This window comes from Teleopsis dalmanni, chromosome 2 (genome assembly GCF_002237135.1).
Source record: "Teleopsis dalmanni isolate 2A chromosome 2, ASM223713v2, whole genome shotgun sequence".
Lineage (NCBI taxonomy): Eukaryota > Metazoa > Arthropoda > Insecta > Diptera > Diopsidae > Teleopsis > Teleopsis dalmanni.
The window spans coordinates 185,797,829-185,824,460 of NC_051847.1; the positions used below are offsets into that span (position 1 = coordinate 185,797,829).

At 29.9% G+C, this 26,632-nt stretch overlaps 4 protein-coding genes across 7 annotated transcripts in view; 2 read left to right on the forward strand and 2 right to left on the reverse strand.

The window, feature by feature from the left end:
- The window catches only part of LOC119676367 (slender lobes-like protein), a 4,891-nt gene extending 635 nt beyond the window's left edge, over positions 1-4,256 (reverse strand). Inside the window, exons 1-5 of the mRNA XM_038087603.1 lie at positions 4,226-4,256; positions 2,464-2,553; positions 2,161-2,385; positions 1,995-2,093; positions 594-1,853 (exon numbers count right to left, since the gene is read on the reverse strand). Of these exons, the coding sequence (XP_037943531.1) occupies positions 594-1,853; positions 1,995-2,093; positions 2,161-2,385; positions 2,464-2,553; positions 4,226-4,256 (1,705 nt within the window). The remainder of the gene's footprint in view (positions 1-593; positions 1,854-1,994; positions 2,094-2,160; positions 2,386-2,463; positions 2,554-4,225) is intronic.
- A 2,117-nt stretch (positions 4,257-6,373) lies between these two features.
- On the forward strand, positions 6,374-7,676 carry LOC119678028 (formylglycine-generating enzyme-like). The gene is made up of 4 exons (XM_038089660.1): positions 6,374-6,862; positions 6,939-7,014; positions 7,069-7,240; positions 7,300-7,676. The coding sequence occupies exons 1-4, from the start codon at positions 6,398-6,400 to the stop codon at positions 7,607-7,609; spliced, it is 1,023 nt and encodes a 340-aa protein (XP_037945588.1). The 5' UTR covers positions 6,374-6,397; the 3' UTR covers positions 7,610-7,676.
- A 513-nt stretch (positions 7,677-8,189) lies between these two features.
- LOC119678029 (leukocyte receptor cluster member 1 homolog) lies at positions 8,190-9,751 on the reverse strand. Of its 3 annotated transcripts, none has more exons than XM_038089663.1 (4): positions 9,666-9,751; positions 9,523-9,549; positions 9,368-9,467; positions 8,190-9,314 (listed from the first exon to the last, which is right to left on the reverse strand). In XM_038089663.1, the coding sequence occupies exons 2-4, from the start codon at positions 9,543-9,545 to the stop codon at positions 8,490-8,492; spliced, it is 948 nt and encodes a 315-aa protein (XP_037945591.1). In that variant the 5' UTR covers positions 9,546-9,549; positions 9,666-9,751; the 3' UTR covers positions 8,190-8,489. The 3 variants fall into 3 exon arrangements, with proteins under 3 accessions (XP_037945591.1, XP_037945590.1, XP_037945589.1); XM_038089662.1 differs by having other exon boundaries at positions 9,651-9,748; XM_038089661.1 differs by lacking the exon at positions 9,666-9,751 and having other exon boundaries at positions 9,523-9,640.
- Positions 9,752-11,433: 1,682 nt separating this feature from the next.
- LOC119678027 (baculoviral IAP repeat-containing protein 6-like) lies at positions 11,434-26,632 on the forward strand (the record flags this gene model as incomplete). Of its 2 annotated transcripts, XM_038089658.1 has the most annotated exon segments (31): positions 11,434-11,586; positions 11,763-12,387; positions 13,012-13,325; positions 13,402-14,395; positions 14,462-15,094; positions 15,172-16,060; positions 16,254-16,486; positions 16,877-17,095; positions 17,164-17,575; positions 17,749-18,009; positions 18,062-18,228; positions 18,298-18,542; positions 18,599-18,698; positions 18,772-19,721; positions 19,781-19,978; positions 20,587-20,798; positions 20,859-21,121; positions 21,181-21,356; positions 21,424-21,663; positions 21,722-21,871; positions 22,222-22,345; positions 22,416-22,481; positions 22,903-23,327; positions 23,402-23,761; positions 23,819-24,083; positions 24,142-24,362; positions 24,444-24,561; positions 24,674-24,919; positions 24,985-25,675; positions 25,748-26,157; positions 26,219-26,632. In XM_038089658.1, coding segments are annotated over 30 exon segments (10,216 nt in total), but the record flags the coding sequence as incomplete, so codon positions are not given.

Genomic DNA, 26,632 nt, shown 5'->3' on the forward strand with positions numbered 1-26,632 from the left:
ATCTGGAGTAGTTGGTTCTTTATTCTTTTTATTCGAATTCGAAGTTTTATCGAGAAGTGTTTCTTTTATTTTAGGATCTGGAGTAGTTGGTTCTTTATTCTTTTTATTCGAATTCGAAGTTTTATCGAGAAGTGTTTCTTTTATTTTAGGATCTGGAGTAGTTGGTTCTTTATTCTTTTTATTCGAATTCGAAGTTTTATCGAGAAGTGTTTCTTTTATTTTAGGATCTGGAGTAGTTGGTTCTTTATTCTTTTTATTCGAATTCGAAGTTTTATCGAGAAGTGTCTTTTTTATTTTTGGATCTGGAGTTTTTGGTTCTTCATTCATTTTATTCGAATTCGAAGTTTTATCGAGAACTGTTTCATTTATTTTAGGATCTGGACTTGTTGGTTCTAAAGTCCTTACGTCAGTTATCATTACCTTTAATTTTTTCATAGTACTTAGGGGTGTTGACGGTTTGGAAGTTTGTTGCATCGGTACAGTACAAGGTGAATTGATTTTAATAGAATTTAATGTTTTTTTCATATCATTTAATTTTAAACTAACATTACGTATATTTAAATCATTTTCACAATCATTTTCATTTGAAGTACTTTCGTTTTGTTCAAGATCTACTTCAATGTTACTTGCTTCCAAAATGTTATTGTTCTTTTGAAGATCTGTGTTTGGTACTTCAATATTACTTGCTTCCAAAATGCTATTGTTCTTTTGCGGATCTGTGTTTGTTACTTCAATATTACTTGCTTCCAAAATGCTATTGTTCTTTTGAAGATCTGTGTTTGGTACTTCAATATTACTTGCTTCCAAAATACTATTGTTCTTCTGATCAGTGTTTGGCATTTCAATATTACTTGTTTCCAAAATGCTGTTGTTCTTCTGAAGATCTGTGTTTGGCATATCAATACTACTTGATTCCAAAATATTATTGTCATTTTTAAGATCTGAATTCGGCACTTGAATGTTACTTGCCTCCAAAATGCTATTGTTTTTATTAAGATCTGTATTTGATACTTTACTGTCACTCACAATTTCATTCACTAATACATCTTTAATCACCAAATCATGGGAAATAATTTCAACATCATCATTGTATGATTTGTTTACATTTAATTCATTTAAACTTTTATTAAGTGCTTGCGGCTCAGTATTTGGATCTATGTTTTTATTACCATTGATTATAACTGCATCTGTATTAGTTACATTTATGACTACATTATTAGTCATGATTGTATCGTTTATTTTAATATTTTCTTTTTTATGCTCGCCAACATTTTCCTTAATCATTTCTATATCTTTATCATCATTTCCAATATTTTTACCCTCGTCTTCTTGTTCTTTTTTAATATCAATACCAACAACTCCTTCATCAATCTCAATCATTTCAACATCACTTTCATTATGTTCAACTTTTATTTTTACTTCTCCACTTTCGTTATGAAATACTTTATTTGATTTTTCTTTAGATTGATTTTCATCTGCTTTGAAGCTATTTTCATTGTCTTCTGTTAAATCTATTTCTTCGCCGTAAACTTTTTTTTCTACCGGTTGCTCAATTGCTGCTTCTTCTATATTGATTGAATTTTTATCGTTCGCAATTGAATCGGGCTTTTTCATATCTTTAGTTTCTTCTTCTTCTTCTTCTGTGGATTTAACAGTATCTTTTACGTTGTTCTTAACAACCTCACTATTTTTTATATCTTTTTTCTCTTCATCAGAAGTTTTTTGCTTCTTACCTTTAATAGTCTTTTTAGCATTTTTATCTATTTTCACGTCAATTACACTGGATTGGCTATCCTCATCGGTGTTAATGTTTATAATTTCCACTTCCGAGTCCTCAACATCGTTACTATTTACTTTTCTTTTTAATGGACTATTCTTTTTTTTTGGTATATTTGTTTTAATTTTCGACTCAGCTTCGATTTTTAGTGCTTTGTATTATAAAAAAAAATAATTTATATAATCATTATATATCATATATATAAACAAGTACTTACCACTACGCGTAAATCTACTGGTAGTTGCACTAATTTTGTCACTCTGTGATCGAAGCTTTGGTGAAATAGATTTTCTACGTGTCTTCTCTCCATATTTTGCTGAATAATTAATTTTGATTATTTTTATTTAATTTAAAAACATTATTCTTTGCTTTTGTTGACTTACGTTTTTCAGAATTCACATCTTCCTCTGCAAGCGTAGGAAATTTAGGTGTCTTCACTGATTTCTGCACGTCAACTTCAATAATTGAAGTACTATTTCTACGTGTAATTCTTTTTGAAGGTGTACTTACTTCAGGAGTTCCTTCTTTAACTAACTTTCCCATAAGCTTGGAAGGAGTTGAAGTGGATAATCTACGTGTGGTACGTCGTAGACCAGTATCTTTTGGTGCTGTTATAAAAAATATATTAAAATATGTATTAATGTTTTAATAAAATTTGAAAATTCTATTATAGACAAATTACTTACATATATCTAAGCTCTGTGTTGAAACGGGTGTACCAGGTCTACTTGAATTATCACTTTCTGACTGAAGATGCTTATGCTGTGAACGTGTCACTGAAAATATAAATAAAATACATTACATTATATAGAAGATCTTGATATGCAACACACTTAATGATTAGTTTGTAATAAATGTAGGATTAAGCTGGCAGTGCCAATGAGGTGAGATGGCCTTCACAGCACAACAAGCAAAGTGAAGTTAGTAAACGACGAACAACTAGATAGAAAACACGTTTGCTGATTCTTACAATATAACTCATTTAGTTTCCAAAAGGATATATGGTAAATTTGAGCACAAATATTCTTAAGGAACGACAACTTCTAATACCTACTTAAATGGATATTTGACCAATTCGACTGCATGATAATAATGATAAAAAAAACTTCTTAAAACTTTGATATTGAAAAATATATATTCTAGTTAAGCACAATATACAGATTTATACAATAAAAGTATTAAATATATTTTTGTTCAAGAGGTAAGTTTTTTTTCCAAAAGGTCTAAGTTCAATACATTAACATGGCTAGATACATTAGATGAGTGCATTTATGGCGACGAAGACAGACCATCGACGCAGAGCATACCTTCTTTTACTGTGATAGGCAGCTAACATTTAGCGAAGAGCTAATAGCCTATATTGAAACAATAAATCTCGAAAATATAGTGATAAAGATGAAAGCGAACTCAGAGAACTGGCAAATGATTGTCATATGTGATGAAAATGCGATGAAAAAGTAGAGGTCTAGACGCAGATGGAAAATCACAAAAGCATGATAAAATTGTGCTACAATAAAAAATTAGAAGTTCTAAGAAGAAATCAGAAGTAATCGTTGTTAATGCAATAATAATCGATTTTTGGACCCGTTTCTTACAAATTGCTAGGTTTGTTTGCCTTGATCCTAGTTGACTTAAATTGAAAGCCTACTCATCCACCAAATTATTCTCACTCCTAAATAGTCTTTCCCCTCTGAAAGCTAATACTAATCTAATAATAATACATATCCACATTCTAATCTATGTATGTCTTGGTAATTCCTTTCTATTATCTGTTACCTTTACAGATCCTTACCTTTACAGCAGCAACAGCAACAACAACAACAACAACAACAACAACAACAACAACAACAATGCAACAACTGTTTTTCAAGTTTTTAAACAAAGGGTTAAATATAAGATAAGAACTATATGCTTTAACTATATAAATGTATATATTATTTAATTGAATTGCATTGGAAGGTCGTAAAACTAAATAATTACAATAAAAATATTTATATAGCAGCGCATACAGGAGTGCACAAATGAGTAAATCAATATAGCATTCTTCCAGCAGGCTGGTCGCGCTGTCATTTTTAAGAAAAAAAAACAAATATTTACTTTTTATTCTCAACATATGACTAAAATGATTTTAATTAATATTTAAACGAAATTCAAATATTTCCCATTTAAGATAAATGAAAGTCAAACAACATATAAGAAAAATAATTTCACAATAAGAATATTTTAATTGGTTTAATAGCAGACACTTAAGTATCAATTCAATGACGATATTTTTTTATTATATGTAACATGGCCGTGTTTGAGAAAAAAAAAAATAAACCGTTTTCTTTTAAGTTTTATAGAAATGGACGAAGGAAACAACAAATACAAAAACGAAAGTGTAACGCAAGAGTCTCACCTTAACTTTTTGAAGCAAAATTACAATAACTTTCTATATATTTTACTTACCACGCGACGGAGTAACACGCCCAGTCTCCATTACAATTAAATTAAACTTATTCAATATATTTTAATATAATACAACAAATTAATAATGAAAAAAGCCGAATGACGCCACACGTGCTATCAATACCGTTTTGCAAATGCTAATAATTTGCGCTAAAGACAAAATTTCTGTTATATTCAAAATCAGCTGTCAGTGTTGTCTTTCCTTTCAAAAATAGTTACTATAAAATTATTTCAATTTGAAATGAAAGTATAACAGTTTTCATTTATTAAATGTCAAATGTTACTATATATCAAAAAATTACTTTTTTTGAGCAAAATTATCATAACTTTCTATATATTTTACTTACCACGCGACGGAGTAACACGCCCAGTCTCCATTACAATTAAATTAAACTTATTTAGTATATTTTAAAATATAACAACAAATTAATAATAAAAAAAGCCGAATGACGCCACACGTGCTGTCAATGCCGTTTTATAAATGCTAATAATTTGCGCTAAAGACAAAATTTCTGTTATGTTTAAAATAAGCTGTCAGTGTTGTCTTTGCTTTCAAAAATAGTTACTATAAAAATGATTCCAATTTGAAATGAAAGTATAACAATTTTAATTAAATAAATGTCAAATGTTGTTATATGATATATTAAAAAATTTTTTATTATCTGTATAAATATAGTTTATATATCTATTTAAATATTTCATATTCATCTATGTTTAAATTAAATTGTATTTTTAATTAATTTTTTTATGAATGCACGGGGAATCATTTCAAAAATTTTTTATGTAATCTTATTAGAATAGTGGGAAATGCAATATGTACATAAATATATTTATATTACGAACTTCGTTCTTTTATAATTTTAAGTAATTGATTTTGCTTTGCAGATTCGCTACAGACCATTGCAATATTATCTTACACATTTAAGTGTAAATTATTAGAACACATATTTAATACAATATATTAAATTGAAAAAGATTATATACGATTCTTAAAAAAATTCTTGAAAAGTAGAAAAGTAAATAAAATAGAAAGATAACAAAAACAAATGCTAAAATAAAATCCCTAAAACAGCAATGTAAACACCTGACGTGTGCAAACTGAATTAAGCAAAGTTCGATAGTTAAAATATATAATGTAAACATGATTCTAGACTTGACTAATGAATAACAAAAAAAAAAAAACACGAAAATACTTTTTAATGTGAAAATCGAATTTTTTTTTTCAAATTTTAGAACAACTCGTTTAAAAATTGACAATAAAAAATTCATTTCACTACGAAAATTAAACAAAATAAAATTGTAAAACTAAAAAAATATTTTATACAATGAGTCATATCACAATTGTCAATTTTCTGCTTTTAGCATTATTTGTTAAGTTTTGGGTTCCTAAATTTATAAAATATTTATTTTTGTGATATAATTACAATAATTTACTTAATTTACTGTACACACATTAAAGGCTTTAAACGCTTAATTTTATATGCTCATCCTAAAATTAACGACAAAGTAAAAATTAATCTACTTTCAAAACATAAATAAGAACCAATAATATTTATTCTAACTGGAAAATATGTATTGAAGTTTTTATTTTAATTCTTATATGACAATAAAGTGCTGTGACGTAATTTTTGTGATTGCTTAAAAAAAACGAAAGTAAAATTTATGAAATCAGTAATAACATAAAAGTATTTTGATGTATGTATATATTTGAAAGTAATAATATATAATTAACTAAAATTAAAAGCCAAAATTTCTTATTGCAAATATAATTATTTCATTAAATATTAGACATATCTATGCTTTATTAAAAAGTTTTCCAAAAAAACAGCTGTTTTTCCAAATTCGCTTTCGTATCGTGTGCAATATAATGCATTTATCGCCGTAAAGAGTTTCTGCAAGTCTGAAACTTCTCATTTTGAGAAAAAGCCATTGAAAAAGTCTACAACTATACATTATTCAGTTATTGTTCTGTGTACGAATATACATTTTTGTAAATTTAAAATTAAAAAATATTTTGTTATATATATACGAATATAACTACTTACTCAAATACTTTTAGTCTGACTCACTATAAATGGCGGAGGATTTTCTTATCTTCATTATTGCCAGCTGATTTTGTTGGAACACGTAGAATAGAACAGACGTGTCATATACATTTAGCAAATCAAAACAATGTTGCTTTGTTTGTTTATAATTTCTGTTTTATGCATTGATATTGCGTTGTTGGATTGTGGGTGCAACAAGTTAAATAGACAAGAAGACGAAAAGCCGCATGCATTATATGAAGATAAAAATGCCGATATAGATGATAATAAAGTATGTAAGCAACAAAGCAAAAATTCCCGATACAGGGATTATTATGCGGAACCTGTTATCGAGGATATGTCCCTAATAACAGGTGGTGATTATTTAATTGGTACCGACAAACCACATTTTCTAGCAGATCATGAGACACCTGAAAGAATAGTTAAACTTAAAGACTTCTATATGGATAAATATGAAGTTTCGAATGAAAAGTTTCAACAATTTGTAGATGCAACAAACTACACCACTGAAGCGGAAATATTTGGTGATAGCTTCATATTTAAAGCGCTCCTAAGTACTGAAATGCAAAAGGAATACGAAGACTTTAGAGTTGTGAGTGTAAAATAAATAAAATTTTTAACTTCAAATAATAGATTATTATTCATAAATTCGATTTTTAAAAATAAAGGTTTCAGCGCCTTGGTGGTTTAAAGTAAAAGGCATATCATGGAAGCATCCTAATGGACCAGAAAGCAACTTAAATGGTATTATTCACTTTATTAACAATACTAATGAATATATTTATTTGTGTTTTATAGATTTACAGAATCATCCTGTAGTTCATGTATCTTGGAATGATGCTGTAGCTTACTGTAAGTGGTTAGGTAAGCGTTTACCCACTGAAGCTGAGTGGGAAGCAGCATGCCGAGGAGGTAGAAAACAAAAACTCTTTCCATGGGGCAATAAATTAATGCCAAATGATAAGCATTGGTATGAAAATAAAATTTATATATAAACAATTAGAATATATTTTTTATTACTTTCTAAAGGCTTAATATATGGCAAGGGGAATTTCCAGATGAGAATACTTTGGAAGATGGTTTTGATACTACTTGTCCGGTTAATGAATTTCGTCAAAATAATTTTGATATGTACAATATTGTGGGTAACGTTTGGGAATGGACAGATGATATATGGGAAAAAAATGACAGAAGTGCTAATCCTAATATGGTTAAAAAGGGAGGTTCCTATTTATGCCACAAATCATATTGTTACCGTTATAGATGTGCTGCTCGTTCGCAAAATACTGCTGACAGCTCAGCTGGAAACCTAGGTTTTCGTTGTGCAAAATCATTGTAAATTTATCTTTTAAACTTAATTATAATGAAATATATTATTTAAGTAAATAAAAGCGAAGCTTAATTGATTGCATATTTTTTATTTTTAACAATTAAGTAATTATTCGCTATCTGTGGCAGATAAGTATAAAATAGATTAAGTTAGCTATTTGATATATCTTCTTTATCCGAACTCATGTATTGAAGGCATTATTTAGAGTTCATATATAGTGCCCTACACAAATTATTACTGTTGGAAGGGATTTATCATTACTGGTAGTAGTGAATTTAATTTTTTTTTTATGCAGTATTGTTATAAAAATTATTCAAAGTAAATTAAAGTAAAAGTATCTCAGTAAATTACAACTTTTCATACACATTGTTTTGTATGATTGATATTGTTGATGATGACATTAAAGCTCTGATTGTTACTCTATTCTGTGATTGATTGTTGATTATTACTCTACTGTGATGGGACAAATTGATTTGATCTTAAAAATATAATTACAGATTTTAGTACAGAATTCTTATAATTTTTTTTTGTCAAATAAGCAGTCAAATAAAAAAAGGTAGACTTATCATTAGTTAATAATAAAATTTAAAAATATTGATTATTCCTAAATACAACCAAAACATTATACCCAAGTTACTTGTTAAGTAAGAATATTTTATCTAGAGCTATTGATTACACAAACTATATATTTTAGGAAACACTATTCCCTTTATATACAATCACGTCAGATTAGATAGAGAAAGAAAAGGTTTTGTATCCGTTCAATGGGATATTATCTCATGAAACCAATGTTCACATTCCATACCTCAGTATTCATTAACTTTACTTAAAATCTAGAGTTCTTTCTTGGTTAAGAATATGAAAAAGCATTATGTTTTCTTTATTAATATTAATTATTTTCCAATATGTTTTGTTTTGCCAACTCCGGGTTGAACTGACTATTGTATTTCTGTTTAATTCGAGTATTCGAAGGTTTCACATTTGTCGTATTTACTGGTGGCACATCTGTCTTTGGTGCCATTAAAGCTTCTTGTCGCAATTTTTCAGCAGCTTCTCTCCGTAATCTTTCCTCACGCAACTTTGCCAGTTTTTCTTTCTTGTCCTGCATTCTTTCAATGGACAATTCTTCACGATTTTTATGCTTAAGTTCCTTCTCAGAATTATATTTGGATTTTTTCTTATGTTTTTTTTTAGACTTTTTTTCTTTTTTCTCTTTACTTTTTTTGGATTTTCTATTAAATTCTAAATCCTTTGTTAGAATTTCGGTTTTAATTTTGTCATTACTTGGTGCTTTTTCTTTTTCTTTTTCTGAATCTGTCTCTTCATCAGACTGTTGTTCAGATGGCAATAGTGTTTTTATCAAGGTGAGTGGATCATTATAATATTTATTTCTAAGATCTTTTTCATCATATTTTGTTTCCACTCCACGGATTGGTGCTTTCTCATACCAACTTTTCAATTTGAGTGCTTCATTTGTATCTTGCCCAAGATAAGTTAAATATCCTACTTGCTTTTCATATTTTTCACGTTCTGCCTTACTTTCTTTTTCAGCTTCCTTATTTTTACTTTTTGTATGACTATTTAAATCTGAAAATAAGTTTACATGTTGTGAAGAAGTAGGAGTGTCTTCATCAATTTCATATGTTTTTTTAAACTCTTCCAGATCCACTAGGCCAGATTTTTTACGTAAAAAGCTGATACGCGCTTCATTTTCCTATAATTAAACATTTTTATAAATTGTTTAATGCATGCATTAAAAATACTTACGGCTAATTCAAATTTTTTCTTTTTTACTTCTTCTTGTTCACGAGCTTCAGCTTCATCACGTCTAACGCGTGCAATATTATCTTTGTTACGCACATGCCAGCTAATAATATATTAAATTAATTAAATTAAACAAAATTCATTAAAAATATACCAACCTTTTTTTCGGTAAAATATTCATGATTCTAAAAGGAAAGAAAACAAACTAAAATCAAAATACTGAACAGCTGTTATTTATATGCTGTATAAATAAAATCAAGTCAACAGAGTTGCATTCAAATAGTACTTCAGGTAAAACAACCATCTGTCATTTGAAGAAAACTGTATATTTCCATTCAAGGTAAAGGTTATGTATTCTAAATATATATTTTTATTTTTGTAGTACTATTTATGTCATTGTAACAATTAACAGATTTTATGGTAATAATTTCTGTAATTATTTTTGTAAATCATTTGTTAAATTTTTAAATGTCATAATTTTGTAATCAGGTGTGTTTTGTATTTTACTGTTTTGCTGGCTTTTATTTTCCTTTCATTAAAAACTAGTTAAAGAAAGCAGAAAGAATGAGATGTGAGGTACAAATACTCGATTTATTTTACTAGCACTATTTTTATCAGTAAAAATTAGTAAAAGTTATAAAGCATATAGTAGCAACAGCTGATTTATATAAGCATGTTTTATTAACGTTAATGATATCGATTGTATTTAATAAAATTATAACTAAACTGAAGAATATTATAGCTATTTATTTATTATTTATCTAACTCTAAACAAAAATTAAATCTTAAGTTGAATTCAACTAAAAATTAAACTGGTTATTCACGAGAAAATATTAGGTCTATTTTGAGTAACACTGTATATACACAAGTGCGTTCCACTAGTAAATTTTTGAGTACATCTGAGAGAGCATCTGAGAGAGCGCAACATCCCCGTCTAAATTTGAAAATGCTAAACAGACTTCACTCGTACATTTTATTTCAAGTAAAATTTGTATTGATGTGTGAATCAGCTGTTTTGTTTTGATTTTAAATTTTTGTATTGTTTATTTGCGTGGCACTGGTGTTCTTACCAGATTTTACACAAAGCTGTTTCATGAAAATCTGTGCATAGAGCGTAATTTGGTACTTTATTTGTGTTACGCTCTCAGTTTGTACTTTACTTGTGTTTTGCTTGAGTTTTACTATGAGTAGCTCGTGGAACAGACCTATTATATTAAGCATGCTATAGACGATGCTACATGTACGCAAACCAAGTATACTATGCTACCAAATCACACTGTGTACATTCATGTATGCATACCAAATTTCGGTCTGCAGACATGTCTGCAGTAATATTACACCTTGTGAATAGCAAAACGCATACAAGTATGCAGAATAAGTTGCAGACCAAGTATGCCAACCGAAATTCTAGAAATGCCAACATTCGCTGCCATACTGAATTTATTTACTTTTTCCCTTAATTTATGTTACCATCAATTTACTCGAACTCTCACACTGCCTAAATAAATAATTCTTCCAGTTATATATCAATAATAATGCAAAGGAATCCATTGAACATACCCTAAATGAAAGCTCTTCATGGCATTTTGACAGTTTGAAAAAGCTGTTTTTAACATATTTACAAAAAAAGGTAAACAAATGTTTGGTGGTTGCATTTTCTTGAAAACGATGCACTGCTTTTTAAAACTTTTACTTCCCAAAAAGTAATTAATCGAAGTTAAAAATATGTTTTAAGTTTCTAATGTAAGGTTTGAAGGCATATTTAACCTTCATGCAAAATTTTTTTGGCACAGGCCAAAAATCAAATCAACATGCAAGTTGCAAAATCAGCTGTTGAAATGAGAACAAATGAAATAGAACGAATGTAAACACTTTCAAATGGCTCATTCAAAATGAGCCATTTTCGGCCAATGTAAACGCCATAATATATTGTCTATCATTTTTTGTTCTATATATATGATATTCCATTTATTTAAGAATTAATTTTATTTAATTTAATCAAGTAGCTTCTGAAATATGGTAAATTGTTAAAATGAATAACTATATAATTTTAGTTAGTTTAGATTTTATTTATGTGTCAAAACAGTAAAAAAAGCAAAAGGGAATATAATTGCGAAATTAAAGTGAAAGAAAAAGCTTTTTTTACCGTTTTTGGAGCGCGAAAAGAAATAACATTTTCTAAGCAGCTAATCTGTTATTCCATATATTGTTGTGTTTAAAGTGTAATATCTTATATATTCGTATATATATAAGAAACAAACCTTAAATGCAGTATTTTCATATATTTTTATAATATAGTGTTGAATATTTCAAGTTTTATCGGGTAAAAAATTTATGAATATTCTTTTGATTTCTATGAAATCGTAATATCAATCAGAAAATTTCTTTTCTATTGAAGTGTACATTGGAAACAAGTTCATTTGAAAAACCAATATTAAATAAAAATTTTTTAATTTGTGTGTACTGTATAACATTTTGTGATTGGCAGCTCGTGTGAGTTTCTAGAATTTATTAAGCGTACAACGGGCACACCGATTGCCAATTGAATTGCCCCAAAAGCAACTCTGCTTAGTACATTGCTGCTGTCAGATTTCTGTGTCGTTCTCACATTATATCTGAGATAGCAGTAATTGGGTACGAATCTGATGGCGATCGCGAAGTAAAGACGTTTCTACGGAATTATATTAATAATTATTAGTGATTTCGGGATTTTTAATAAAGAACATACATTTTTGCGTAATTAGTGAATAAGTTCGGTATAAAATAAGTACGAAAATTAAAGGTAATATAAGCGCGCTGACCAATGGCTAACGACCCGGACAAGATTTTCAAGCAAGATGGCTACTTGACTGTGAATTTGGGCAGTGGTATTTCATCACTGAATGAGTGTCAAGTGGAGGCCAGTAACATTGTCTATCATCCGAACTTGAACGTTATTCTTGTTTTCGATAACGCGAACGAGCTAAAAATTCTTGATGTGCATTCTGGAACAATTTTGCAAACATATTCGCTTGTTGGTTCAGGTAAATATTTTTATGAGTGTGTTATCTTTTATCTGGCGCTATAACAATTTCAAAAAATTTGCAATCATTTATTAAATAGTGTAAAAAAAAAATTTACAATCAGAAAAGAATATGCATATTTCTCTATACTAAAGTCCTTTTGGCATTCGTGTTTTTGTTGTAGTTTATTTTCGCTTTAATTTTGCGGAATTGTTTAACTCAGCGGATTCCAATTGTTTGTTTAGTCTGTTTTTATATCGTAATGTATGGTTGTTTTCATTTTTATTATTGCTAATGATATACGATATACAATATATGTGTATGTATATGTGCAGACGTTTACATTACAATAATGGGGAATACCAAGAACAACTGCGTTTCTAGCGACGGTGTGGATGTTAATATAAACAAATAATTCTTAGAAGAAAAATGTTTAGAACTTATGTTTATGTCTCGGCTTAAGTCATCATATTTAACAATAACAAATTAAGCTTGTGTTGCCAATATTGCCAATATTGCCTAAGCTGTTATTTCATCAGATAAATGGCGTGATTATCGCCAATAGGCCTTACTAATCAAATATTTTATAATCTAAACCTTGATAATTTATGACTGTTAATATATTCTTTTTAAATGTTTATATAGATGGAGACAAAAATATCTATGGTCGATATATGTCTCTGCAAGATAAGATTTTAATTTGGGATGGACAACACCTAGGATTTCGTGGCGATTATAATGGCGTATTACTCTTCGACACAATATTGCAATCGCCTATTCTACAGAATGATGAAATTATCAAATTGGAATTATTGCTATCAGAGGCAATGACATTCCAGAAGTGTCTCAAGGAACTTGAGCAGGAGGACTTTGAATGTTCTGCTGATGTCACAAATGAGTTAAAAGATAAAATAGAGAGAGCACAAGCAAATTCAAAAAAGGGCATCAAAGCACAACGTGTAAGTTTATTTTGTTTTAAAAATACTATTAATATATATAGATATATATAATATATTTACTTATTTCTTGAAACAGTGGAATACTGTATGTTTAGAGCTACCATATTCCAGTATAAAGTTGGTTGCCAATAATTTAGTTTTGTTATTAAAACGATTGGAGCGACATATACCCGCATTACCGGTAGCTTCAGCGATTAATGAAAGACTCACCGATCTTCTTACCGGTTGTCGTTTACCTGAGTTAAGTTGGCAATGCACAAATTTGCAACGTACTCTGATGCATTCAGAGGCTGTACGACGACAGACATTTGAGAAATGGCCACATATGGATTACAAATGGGCACTACCTGACCAAATGGCACAGGCTGGGTTCTATCATCAGCCTTCGCCTACTGGTGAAGATCGTGCGATGTGTTTTACCTGCAATGTTTGCTTAGTCTGTTGGGAAAAGTCTGATGAACCATGGGGTGAACATGAACGCCATTCGCCTACTTGCCCATTTGTTAAAGGAGAGTATACTCAGAATGTGCCATTAAGCGTTACTTATGCTACATATCCAGCTGCTACTGTCGGTGGTATTGGTTTCGATGTGATTTCAAATAGCGAATATGCAAATGTACTTTGTACTAGCTGTAAACAATCCGGTGAGATATCTGTCTGGAGTATAGAACGACATTTGAAACTCATGCACACATTCAATATTGCCGTAATAATGAAAGATGTATGTGATGAAAGTTATGAGTGGGCAAATGTTACAGCGATATGTGTACTACCAAATGCATGCGCGCAACGTAAAATTAATGCTATGCATGCCACACAAATTAGTAACAATGGAGTTGCGAGCACACCTGGTGCACAACAATGTATATCTTCATCATCTTTGAGAGTGGGCGTTGTTGGATCTAAAATTGTACTAGGCATAAGTATTCAAAAAAGTACGGGCGAGCATGCCTTACGTATGGTTGTTCTCAATATTGTAGAATGTGATCGAATAAATGAGAATACTGAAGGAAGTAGTACAAGTAGTGTGGCCGTTAGTCAACCGAAAACATCAAACACAAGCAGTGACGGTAAGTAATAATATCTTTTATTTACATTTTTCACCCTCAAACCCTATCTGCTTGTATTATTTAAAGGAGATGACACTGTTAACGAACAACTACCACTCAAATATGAACAACAAGACGATGACAGCAAAACAGTTAGCGCTAATTTTGAAAAGTATGCGGATGGTTTCGATAGCAATGGGTTTGTTTCTGCCCTTAGTATTATGAATACCGATGGAACTGAAGATAAGTCGAATGCAATGGCCTTAACTGATTTGATTAATACTGAGTTATCACATATGCAAACGGATTTGATAATTGTAAATCCATTTGATGCTAAAATGAATACAGGACCTTCAATAGATATGGATATGGACGCAAATTATTTTAAAGAAAATTTATTAGCTGCCGCTCAAATGAAGAAAAATCAGAATATCACAATGAATGGCTACATGAATAACAACAATAATGTTAGTACCATTTCAAAAGCTCCACCGTGTGAGGACATTGAATGCGTATTTGAGAGTTGCACAAGCGTTAAACGTATGAACACTTTTAGTGATGATTTCGAAAATGAAATCGTTGAAATAAGTGAAATCTTACCAATAAATAGTGATTGCAATCAACTACTGGTTAAATTGCAAAAAACTAAACTTCCTTCCAAAGTAGAACAAAAACTTATAATGGCAACAACAGAGGATGTAGAATATGAGCAGTTAGTTGGTAAGTAGAGTCTAATACTATAATAATAATAGGCTTGTTACAAATATGTAATAATATACAAATAATTATTTTTTTAGATTCTTCCGACTTTAATGGCAACGATTTAGTTGCTCAATTGTTGTTATTCGATTATGTTGATGGTGTAATATCGAATGAATATACGTTAGCAGTCACATTTAATCGGAAAAAGCAACCAAAACAGCTTTGCATATTACCTAATTTCCAACTTGTCGTGGAAAATGAGGAAACAAACTCCGAAGTTGGAAGAAAGGTGCAGTATGGAGCATTATGCGTGGTTTGCAATGATGGTACAATTAAAGTTTATTCATTAACGGATTTTAAACATATTACTGATATACAAGTCAATGGAGAAGCTTTTACTTCTATTGCTTATTGTCGTACACTAGATCGTTTATGTGGTTGCACAAGTAAGGGCTCGCTTATTTTTTATTCTTTTAACGATGCAGATAATGAATCTGGAGATGAAATGCTTGAAATGGATGATGAGTCAAATGTTTGTGTTAAATCCACTAATAATTTAGAAATAACGGTGACAGATGGTGGAAATGAAAACGTTACCAACACATCTAATATTGACATTAATGACTTAGCAGTTTATAAGAATGGACTTAATTCTGGTAAATTACCATTACCATGTATACCGCAAGGAGTATTAGGAGTTGACTGCAGTGCAACAAATATTTTGACTCTAACACATCAGTCTCCATCTCCTACGCCACTAACTGCAGCGAATTGCATAGCTTTTAAAAGTTCTTTATTAATAGAGGATTTACGTACTTTATATGATCTTACAAAATTTGATGACAAATTAAGTGCTTATACAGCTGAAGTGCCAAGCTGTTGGAATGATATGGTACAGGCACAAAAACAAAGAAAACAACCGCAGTATTTACGCAATGGAGATGATACCCAACATGTTAAAACATGGCGTCTACATAATGATGCGTATGTATATATTTATATCTAATACTGTTTTTACACATATAATTCCTGAACCTCATTAACATATTTTTATTTGGATTTTGTATGAAAAATGGCACTCATCGCTGACGTTACATTGTTATTCTGTTTAATAAAAAATTTTTTTATTTTCAAGTTATGGAAATATAATATGTCAATTAAATTTTAATGTTTGTAGCACTACTTGGGACGAACATACGATTGAGTTGAATCTAAACCAGCCGGTTCAACTAGGCCACATTGACTTGAAATTCACATTATTCCAGCAATGTCATAATCCTGCAGCTATACAAGTGACTTTGCTCAAGCAGAATACAAGTGGATTTGGTTATCGTATGAAAGGACCAAATGCTTGTTATCAGGAATGTAACACGAAAAATTATGATGATTTTATACCAAGTGCTGCTGATGGTAACTATAATTTAGAAATAGAATATTTTAGAATGTTATAGAATAGAATATTATAAAAATAGAATATATTTTAAAATCAATCTTAAAGTCAGTATCAAACATAATCAAAAATAATATAAAGAGCATATAAATAGTATAAATTTAAAAATAATTTGAAATAATTTAAAGAGTATATCTCTTACTTAATATAAAATATTTAAATTTTTCTGAAATACTAATAGTTTAGTATTAATTGTTTCTAGATCATTTTCAAAGTCAGTAATTAAATGTAAAGAATATGCCGAGTATATCTCTGTCTAAAATAATTTATTTAAACTTTTTTAAATAACTAGCTGAGTGATGTGTTGTATATTAAATAAAAATTTTTTTTTTATTAATTATATTTTCCAGTTAATGAAAATCCGGTATTAACTGATGAATACTTGCAAACCTACAATGCCGAAATATTGGTCGGTCCCATTGAACTTTCCTCATGTATTGACCTGTGCGATCAGGGTGGTGTAATGACATTAACCTCACCGAAACTATTTAAAACTCGTACACGAAACTTTTTATTGCATTTACGAACTATGTCAGATCAAAGTAAGGATGGTCAAGCTAAAACACGTGGTAATAATTAAAAAATATTTTAATTAAATATACATAATAAATATACTGATATTATTGTTTGTTTATAGGATGCGATTGGTTACACGAAATATCCATATCTGTACGTGGTGTAAAGACAATAAATATACCTAATGAACGTACACAACGAATTGCAATGCTTGAAAGTAAACTGCTATTAGAGAATTTATTTTTGATTATAAGTTCTACTGAAACTTCGAGGCTAGAAAAAAATCTTGCTTTAGATATATTGATATGGATTTGTTTTATACGCTTGAATCGTTATCGTTCCTCGAAGTCTGAAAGTATGAAAGCACAGTTGAATAAAAATGTGCAACATAATAATGTGGATCTAGTAGCACAACAAATTGAATGTATTTCTATAGCTGAAAAGTACATACACAGTATCATTCGTAACTGTATCATTCATAGCGATCGTTCGATCGCTCACAAATGTGTGAAAGTAATAATTATATTAACAGAGTAAGTATACTACAATATTACTTATCGTAAAAAAATAAGAACTCATAAAACTTTGTTGCACACTGCAGAGACAGTCTTTCTGTATATATAACGGCATAAAAATCATACTATAAATGAAGTGTTAATCAATTGTAAGGATGCAAAACATTTAAATTTGTTTTTTTAATTTTCAGTGGTATAGGTAACATGCCTAGTGAACTTCAGAATGAACTTAATTTGAGCGTTGCTGTTAAAACGGCTATATCATCCACATTCAAGGAGTTGCCACTTTCAAAACATGCGAGTGTTGTACATTGGTTTACAACATTGGTTTGTGCCACATCTACTGCTGATTCGCATAACGAAATTTCTGAATTATGCATAAAGTTGTTAACCAAGATATCTGCAGAAATTTCGCAACGTTGGGATCCGTATGGTGCATTACTAGGAACAAGGTACGTTATATATGAAATTGGTTTTTCAAATTTATAACATTATTTATAACAGATTTGGCATGTATGGTTTTCCATTTGAGCCCGAAATTTTCGATTATGAGTTACCAAGCATGAACAAGAATAATGCACCAATTCCTTCAACCTTTTTAAGCATCATGCGACAAAATGCAGGTGCAATGCAAACAGCTGGTATGGATATTAAAAAGCTCTGTTCAATTGGTAATTATATATAGTTTAAAAAATTGTATGAAAATATTTTAATATATATATTTAAAATAAACAAAATAGATAGCGTAGATTTTCGAACATTCCCACATTTGATAAAATGTAAAAGTGTGAGCAACCAATTGCGAGGCTTATTAGAGGTAGAACAGTTGCATTTTTCTTGTGCTGCAACATCTGAAGCTACTCGCATAGATAATTTGGATTCAATTTCAACTGGCAATGGGTCGAGTATAAATGTGGAAGATATTATTATGGGACCAATGCAATCCGTTTCCGTAGATGTTTTAAAGGATCCCGATATTGATAAGGTATACAAAACATAGATTATATGAAATGATCAACTGTTAGTTGTTTTTCTTTAAAGATACACGACATTGTTAATAATGTCCAAAATATTATTGTTGATAAACATCTTAAATTAAAGAAACCCAAAGAAGTTGAACAAAAAGCCAATGGCGTTTCTCGTAAGTTCACTTAATTAAAAAAGTAATAAAGTAATTAAAAAGTACTCCTTATTGATAAAATTTTTTTATTTAGACTTTGAGCATTTGCCGCATTTATCATCGAAATACAATTCTATGTTGCCAAAATTCAAAGCAATTTGCAAATACATTGAGCTATGTGATGACACAACTAAAAATTCCGCTAGCAATAAAGCGGAACTTTTTAAAGAAAAAGCAATATCAGCCCAAGCTAAATTATCAGCTTTGGAGGATGCCCTCACAAAGTTAGATGAAACTCAAACAACAGTTAAAGATGTGCTTAAAATGCATAATAATAATGGAGAACAACGCATAACGCAAAAACAAAGTGCACAACTACCTCATGTGAACAAGGAAAATATTACAACTAATGTCTTCTCTTGGCATAAATTGCTTTTGCCTCCGCCGAAACAAATGATTGTTATCGATCGTATGCACTCTGGCGCTCGCCGATTTGTTGTGCTAGACTTCGGCGCGCATATCCTATTAACCGATTTAGTAATACCAGCTTGTGATGAGCTCGCATCGCTACACATAGATATTTGGTGTTTTGATGAAGAAACTGACAGTGTGCGTTTGACAGTAACACATGATATCGGCACTAAGACATTAGTTTTGACTGATTTACAACCACCGCCAATATGTCGTTTCATGAAAATCACCATTATTGGTCGCATTGGCATGTCATCCACAAAATGTAAGATACCGATAGGTTCATTTTATGGTCATACTGTTGTGTTAGATAGTGATTGCTATGGTGATACAGTATTGAAGAAAGTTACGCGCCAACCACAAAATTTACAAGCTCAGATAAAGGCATTGACTTCTTTGTATGAAGATGTACACTGTCGTTATAGCTTAGCGAGTTGTAAATTATTGGAACTGTTATCACCTGTGCTAAATTGCGAAATATCAAATGTTGCTCACATGCAGGCTTTTATTAATAAGCAGCATGAGACAGAGGCAAATGTGGTGGATAATTTAAAAATCATTAATTTGTACGAAGTAAGTTAATGAAATATAAATATTTTTATAATTTTTATTAATGATTTTAATCCCAACAGGAATGTATTATGCTACAACATCAAATTAATGTTATACGTAATGTTATCAATCGTTTCGACACTTCCTTGTCAAAAGTCAATCCAATTATGACTGCACGTGACGATATATTACAGTTAACATCACGAGATAAATTGCGTGTTCTGAGCCAAAGCCTAGTAGAAATATTATTGCATTTTTCTATTGAATTTGGATTTAAGGTAAAACGAATAATGCTGTACACGCTCAATTATAAACAATACGTAGTAAAAAAAAATGCCTCGCGAATGTTTATATTTCGTACGATTTTAAATGACTACAGATGTAATTCACATGTTTACCCAGATGTATTCGCATTGTAATTCGTTTCATATTTCGTTGAGTTAGCAACTATTATATCCATATGTTATTAAAATGCCTTACAAATTTGAAATGGTCTTTAGTGAATAAGTATATGAAAAATTAAAACACGAAGTGTGTTCACGAGTTCATATAATCTACAAATGTAATGCTTTAATTCCAGTAAAGAAGAACATTGATGCAACATGAAAATTTTTAGTAAAACCGGGTTCAGCTATTTTTAGTAACAAATGTTTTGTTGTTGAGGGACTTTACTTATGTTAATGTAATGGAATATATCACTAATGTAAAAGAACTTATTGTACAACAATAAACTATTATCATAAGATAACTAACGATAAACAGTACGCAATATAAACTTACATATATATTATATAAATTAAATTAAAATTAAAAACAAATGTTAATAACTTCATTACTGTTAGTATATTATGATATTTATTTGCTTTTTTTTTTGTTAAAATTGTAGAATATATTACCAGTACATCAATTATTTACAATTGACGTTGCCAATATGTTATTTAATTCTTTGGTCGTCTATGGAGACGCACACATACAATTAGCTACTTGTTCTTTGTTGGTACGGATGTGTTGCTTCCAAAGTTGGTGGGGTGACTTTTTGGCGGATATTTTCTGTAATTTATTTTCGTCTCAAAATAGTAAAATATTTCCACAAGATCGGTTAGTATATATTGTATATATTGTTTTAAATGTAAAATTATCAATTGTATTTCGTTTTAGAATATTTTTCCTACTAACATATTTGGGTAGACGAAGCATTGCCATGGGATCATGTCGCTCAATAGTAATTGATGCAATACTAAAAACATTAGCTAAATTATTAGCACCAATATCACCACGTTATCAACAAACTTATGATAACGCTGATCGATACAAAGATAATTCCGGAAATTTATGGTTGAAATCTGATTTACAACTAATTACATGGTTGTTGTTATTTTTGTCAGTTTGCTTAGATGATAATAACGATCATAAAGATAAATGTAAGCAAATATATTATTTTTATTATTATATATTGTTATTATATAATAATTTTATTCAGCTACAAATCGTTGGGATTTCATGAGCTGTGAATCTGATTTTACAAAGTCGCGTACACAATCATCTAACACACAAAATAAACAATTACGTTGTTTTAAGAAACGCATTATACAGAATAAATATAGTGTTCAACCTTACACTGATTGGGGAAAAAAGATATATATGATACAAAATGAGGTAGACAATAAATTTTAAAAATATTCATATACATATACATATCTAATCAAATATATTTATGTTATAGCATCCAAATATATTAATGGAATTAGCGGGAAAACCAAAATCATCTAAACAATCAAATAAAAGCGCAACAACATCAAAGCCTGTCAAAGAAGTTAATGCAATAGAAATTGAAAATAATTTTGATAAGGGACTTAAAGCCATACGAATTTATAATATATTAATTGTGATAAGAGGTCTTATTGCATTGCTTCTAGAGATGGATTTTACTTGCAATATGGATCAATTTTTGTTAACATGCAAGGTAAAACCCATTTTTATATTATAATACCAAATTTTTATAAAATTTTTAACATTTCTAGGTGATTGCACGGTTGGTATCTGCCTGTCGCCCAGCTGTAAAATTGACAAAAATTGTAACTACCACACAACTGGAGCAATTAATCCGGCTTGCTGTTTGGAATGATCAACAACAACCTTGGGCTGTACATGCAATTACTTGTTTATTACAGGTAATATAAATCGTTTTGTATTTTTATCAAATGAAGACGATATAAAATAGAATAATGTGCACCATAACTTCGTTATGCAAAACTCTTATATTAATTAATAACGGATAAGTTGTTTTATTAGATAATTATGATTTTAATCAACTTAAGAATTTTGATGGTTTTGTATTGTATTGTGCCATGTGTTATAAGGAGCAACAAGTCTTCTATCGAGATAGAATCATTTATATAGCTGTTTTTATATTTTTTGTTTGTTTATTTGGAGTTTCATCATATGTTAATATTAAATAAAATAGTATTTTTTTTAAATCAAGAGTAATTTATTATAATAAATTTTAATTTATTTTTTATAGGATTTGTTAGATGCTGATAAGCACTATAAAGACAATGACGCTACTCCTACAAATGATCGCGGCAGTATTTTGGAAATTGTAACCGCAGACCAGTCACCAAAAAATGCTTTTGACAGTTATCAATGTAATTATAATTAAATTTTTTTTTTTTGAATATTATATATAAATTTTTTTTCATTTGTTACAATTTATAGCAATATATGCACAACAACCCATGACATCTGTACAAGCTAACAGTAATGAAGTGCCCTATTCTGATGGTAAATATAATTAATATAAATCATTATATATGTGTTATTAATTAATTAGCTGGAGCTTAAGCTTCATTTTTAATGCAAATTAAAATTAATAAGTTTTAAAACAATTTGTATGTTATTTTTTTAATTATAACTATTTCTGTCTACCTTGTAGACCATCCTCAGTGTACATGTGCACTTAATTATCAAATAAAAATTTGGCATTTAAATAATTCATTAATTAATTAGTTAATTAATTATTAATTAACAGTTCTAAGAACGGCCGGGTTTATGTCCCGGAGCCACTCGTGAATCTCGACGACCAAGAGCTGTTAATTATTTTCAAAGTGATTTTACTAGTAAACAATAATTAATAATTAATAAAATAAAGTATTATATAAAAAATAAATATTAAATTAATAAAATTTTTTGTTTACTCTTATAGCAAAATATTATCATTTACCATCTTTAATTGAGTGCGATGATACTGAGTTTGATGAACTTCTCAACGACATGGCGATGATTGAACGTACAAAACCAACGAAAAAAGACAACAACAACGTTAATAAAAATACAGTTAATTACTTTTGTAAATCTATATCGAGCTCCCTAGATGCTAGGTTAGATGTTGGATTAGATATCAACATTGAAGTTAAAATTCGACGCTTAACAATGATTTCTTCCTTGGATATGTATGCATCATTGCCTCAGATTCCTGGAAATGAATTCGTTACACCCATTCCGGAAGCAACCATATGGCCAGAATACATAACAGAGATTTGGTCAACACCAGAATTTAATGAATCGCAAAATACTTACAAAATGTTTAAAGATGTATTTGATAGCATATTCGCAGATCTACATATGCAGGTAAATTTTTAAAATGAAGTTTATTTTGGAATAGAAAGTGTACAATTTAAAAAATGTTTTTTTTTTTGTTAAAGGATACATGGGTACATTTGGAACAGGTATTGCATATGTGGCTAACTTTGAATGGAGAGCTTACTGATAAAGCCTGTACTGGAACTTTTTCGCAAACCGATGTACCAAAAATACCATTTGGTGCACATGCTGTGCAGGGACTGTTAATTGCACTAGCTTGGCATAATGATATTAAGTTGCGTACTTGGTGTTTGGGTTTCCAATGCTTGTTTTTAGCTTGTAACTCACAAGCTATTTGTGATGATGACTCAGATTCGACGAATATAAACGAAGTTATAATTAACGATGAACATTTTGAGAAAATGTTGTTGAGATTTTTCTCTGGTTATGGTATGACTTCAACTATTATTTCTAATCGATGTGTAAGTTATTTTACGATTTTTTTTAATTGAATAATTGTTAATAATTTAAATAATTAGGCTGGACCAACTATATGTAAACATTTGCATGAACTATTACAATGGTTGCATAAGAAAAGCGAAATGACAGAAGATTTTATCACTTGTAAACGTAAACTTAAGGATATTTTACTGCATATTATACTGCAGTTAGTTCAACCAGGTGGTGCTATTTGCACTCAACAGGGTCCAATCGACGCACAAAGTCAATTAGTGCGTGATTTGCTATGTATGCCAAATGATAAAGCTGATTTAATTGTTGCTTTAAAAATAATAGATAATGTTTGTAAGTAAAATAAATATTTGAAATAAAATTACCAATTCATCTATTTTTTATATTCAAGCGTTCCTGGTCAACAATAATATATCCAACAATGACAAGTTACAATGTCAGCGTATATCTGATAATAGTAGTGCTGCAAATACGTTCTGCAATTTATTTGCCAATGTGCTTGGTTCAGATAACACTAAGCAAAATGCATCTATATCAGATAATTCGTTGATTATTAGTTTAATAAAGCTGTCATCGTCGCTCATACAGATAGAGTTGCCAAGACAGCCAAGTGTAAGCAATAACATTTTGATAAATATTTGATTTAAAATTTTGTTTATGAATATTTTTTAAATATGTACTTTTTGTTTGTAGGAGGTTCCAATACCGGAAGATAAGGAACTTTCAAACGAAAGTCAAACAGATGAAACAAAAGCTGAACAATTAAATAATGATGGTCCAAAATCGAAAACACCATGTATAGCTGATACGGGTAAGCTAAATATAAATATATATAAATAATATTTAATATATACGTTGGAATATATTAATTTAATATATATTAAGTTTTTTAATAAATAAATAATTTTAATTTTAATTTACAGTATTACGTGATAAGAACATGAATACCATGAAACGTTTATTAACTGCTTTGTCGAATTGCACCAGCACTTCCGTCATATTGACAATAACAAACAATTCTATAACTACTACAAAGGCTACAGATAATAATTCATTCGATGATCCGCAAACAACAGCAGATGCAGTTTTTAATATGCTCGTTTTACTATACGAAAAAGCATCAAGCCCACGTTTAGTTATTGCACCAATATGTCAATATCTGGAAGCAAGTAAGCAAAATTCTTTATATAATAAGTGAACATACAATAACGTAACTTTTTTTTTACTTTTAAAGGCACCTCGAATCGTACTTATCTTCCACGTTTACAATTATCAGAACCTTTTCTTCTGTTTATGTCAAAAGTTTTGGCAGATTCATCTTCTGTTCAAATTTTTACACAACTTGGTGGCATAAATATTATTTGCAAAAATTTAGTTAAACTAAACAAAGCATTGATTAATATGCAACCTAGCTTAATATCGCTCATTATGCAACATATGACCAAGAATTCCAAGATAAAAATTGCTCCACAGAATAGTTTGAATAACAGTTTAAAGAAACCACCAACAAATAACGCACAGTCTCCACGTTACCTACAAGAAGGTCTTATTAATTTTGCACCATTCTGCAATATTTCTACAGAAAATGATTCTGCTCAATCCGCTGATATATTAATTTCCAATCCAATGGCTTCACATCGTCGGCCACGTACACCGGCCTGGAATTATATGTTTTATCCTAATGAATCGCATGTAGATTTAACCATTACGTTGCCAACTGCGGTATTGCTGAAGGAAGTGCAATTGCAACCACATACTCCGACACTGGCATCATGTCCATCAGCTGTAGCTTTAGAAATATCACGTGATTATGGTCTAGGACCTATACCCGTTTGCTCACCACTAACCACAACAGGCATGACATGCATACGTTTGAAGTTGGCTAAAGCTGAAATAGCAACGAGTGTGGTTTTAAGATTATACAGGTTAGTCATTTTATTTACATATTAATTTATGTTTTAAATAATTGGTGGTTTTTTGGACAATTTTTTGTTTAGACCTAAGGATAGTTCCAATATTGGTTTGTCACAAATTGCTATACTCGGCAATACAATATTTGCAGAACATGCAAATACCAGCAGCAGCAGCAACAGTGTATCAAATGCTGATAATTCAAGTGATAATGATATTTTTGCTAAGACTAGCATTGGTTGGATAAGTATTTTATCACGTTGTTTCAATGCAGCTGATTTTATGCCCTATCCTAAATGGGAAGCAGATATCATTGGTGCTTCGGCCGTATATCCTGGTTTCCTTGAAGCATGTTGTTCATTAATGAATATAATGCCCATGATACCAAGTGGAGCTCAACACAATTTAGAAACGGTTCTCCTTAAGTTAGGTTCATATAACAAAGAATTGTGTTTATCTTTAATACGAATTTTGTTATGGAATACAGCACCTCAAGGTATTTAATTTAATTTAAACTAAGTTTTTAAATATATATGTTTAATATATACCATTTTTAGTTTATAAGCTCACAAATGAAAGCATATGTGATTTGCTTTATGAATTAGCAACAACCAATGATGCACACATCACAGATAAAATACAGTTATTATTGGAATGGGTCATCAAATTACGTCAAAGTTACAGCAGTGGTACGCAACGTTGTAACAATCCTCAAAGTGGATTTGTAAAATGCATTGCTTCTATTTTGTGGTACATATGTTCCAATAATCAAGTGCATAAAATAATGGAACTAATAACAAATGATATATTTGAAGCTTGTGTTTACTGGATTGATAACTTAGCTCATGATGAGCCCTTGAAAGTGGCATTTGATTCACTGCTCTGTGCACTATGTAACATCAAACCAGAACTTTTTGATCAACTTTTACTAAAAGTTGACGTTAAAGTTATGCAGTCAATGCCAAATATTT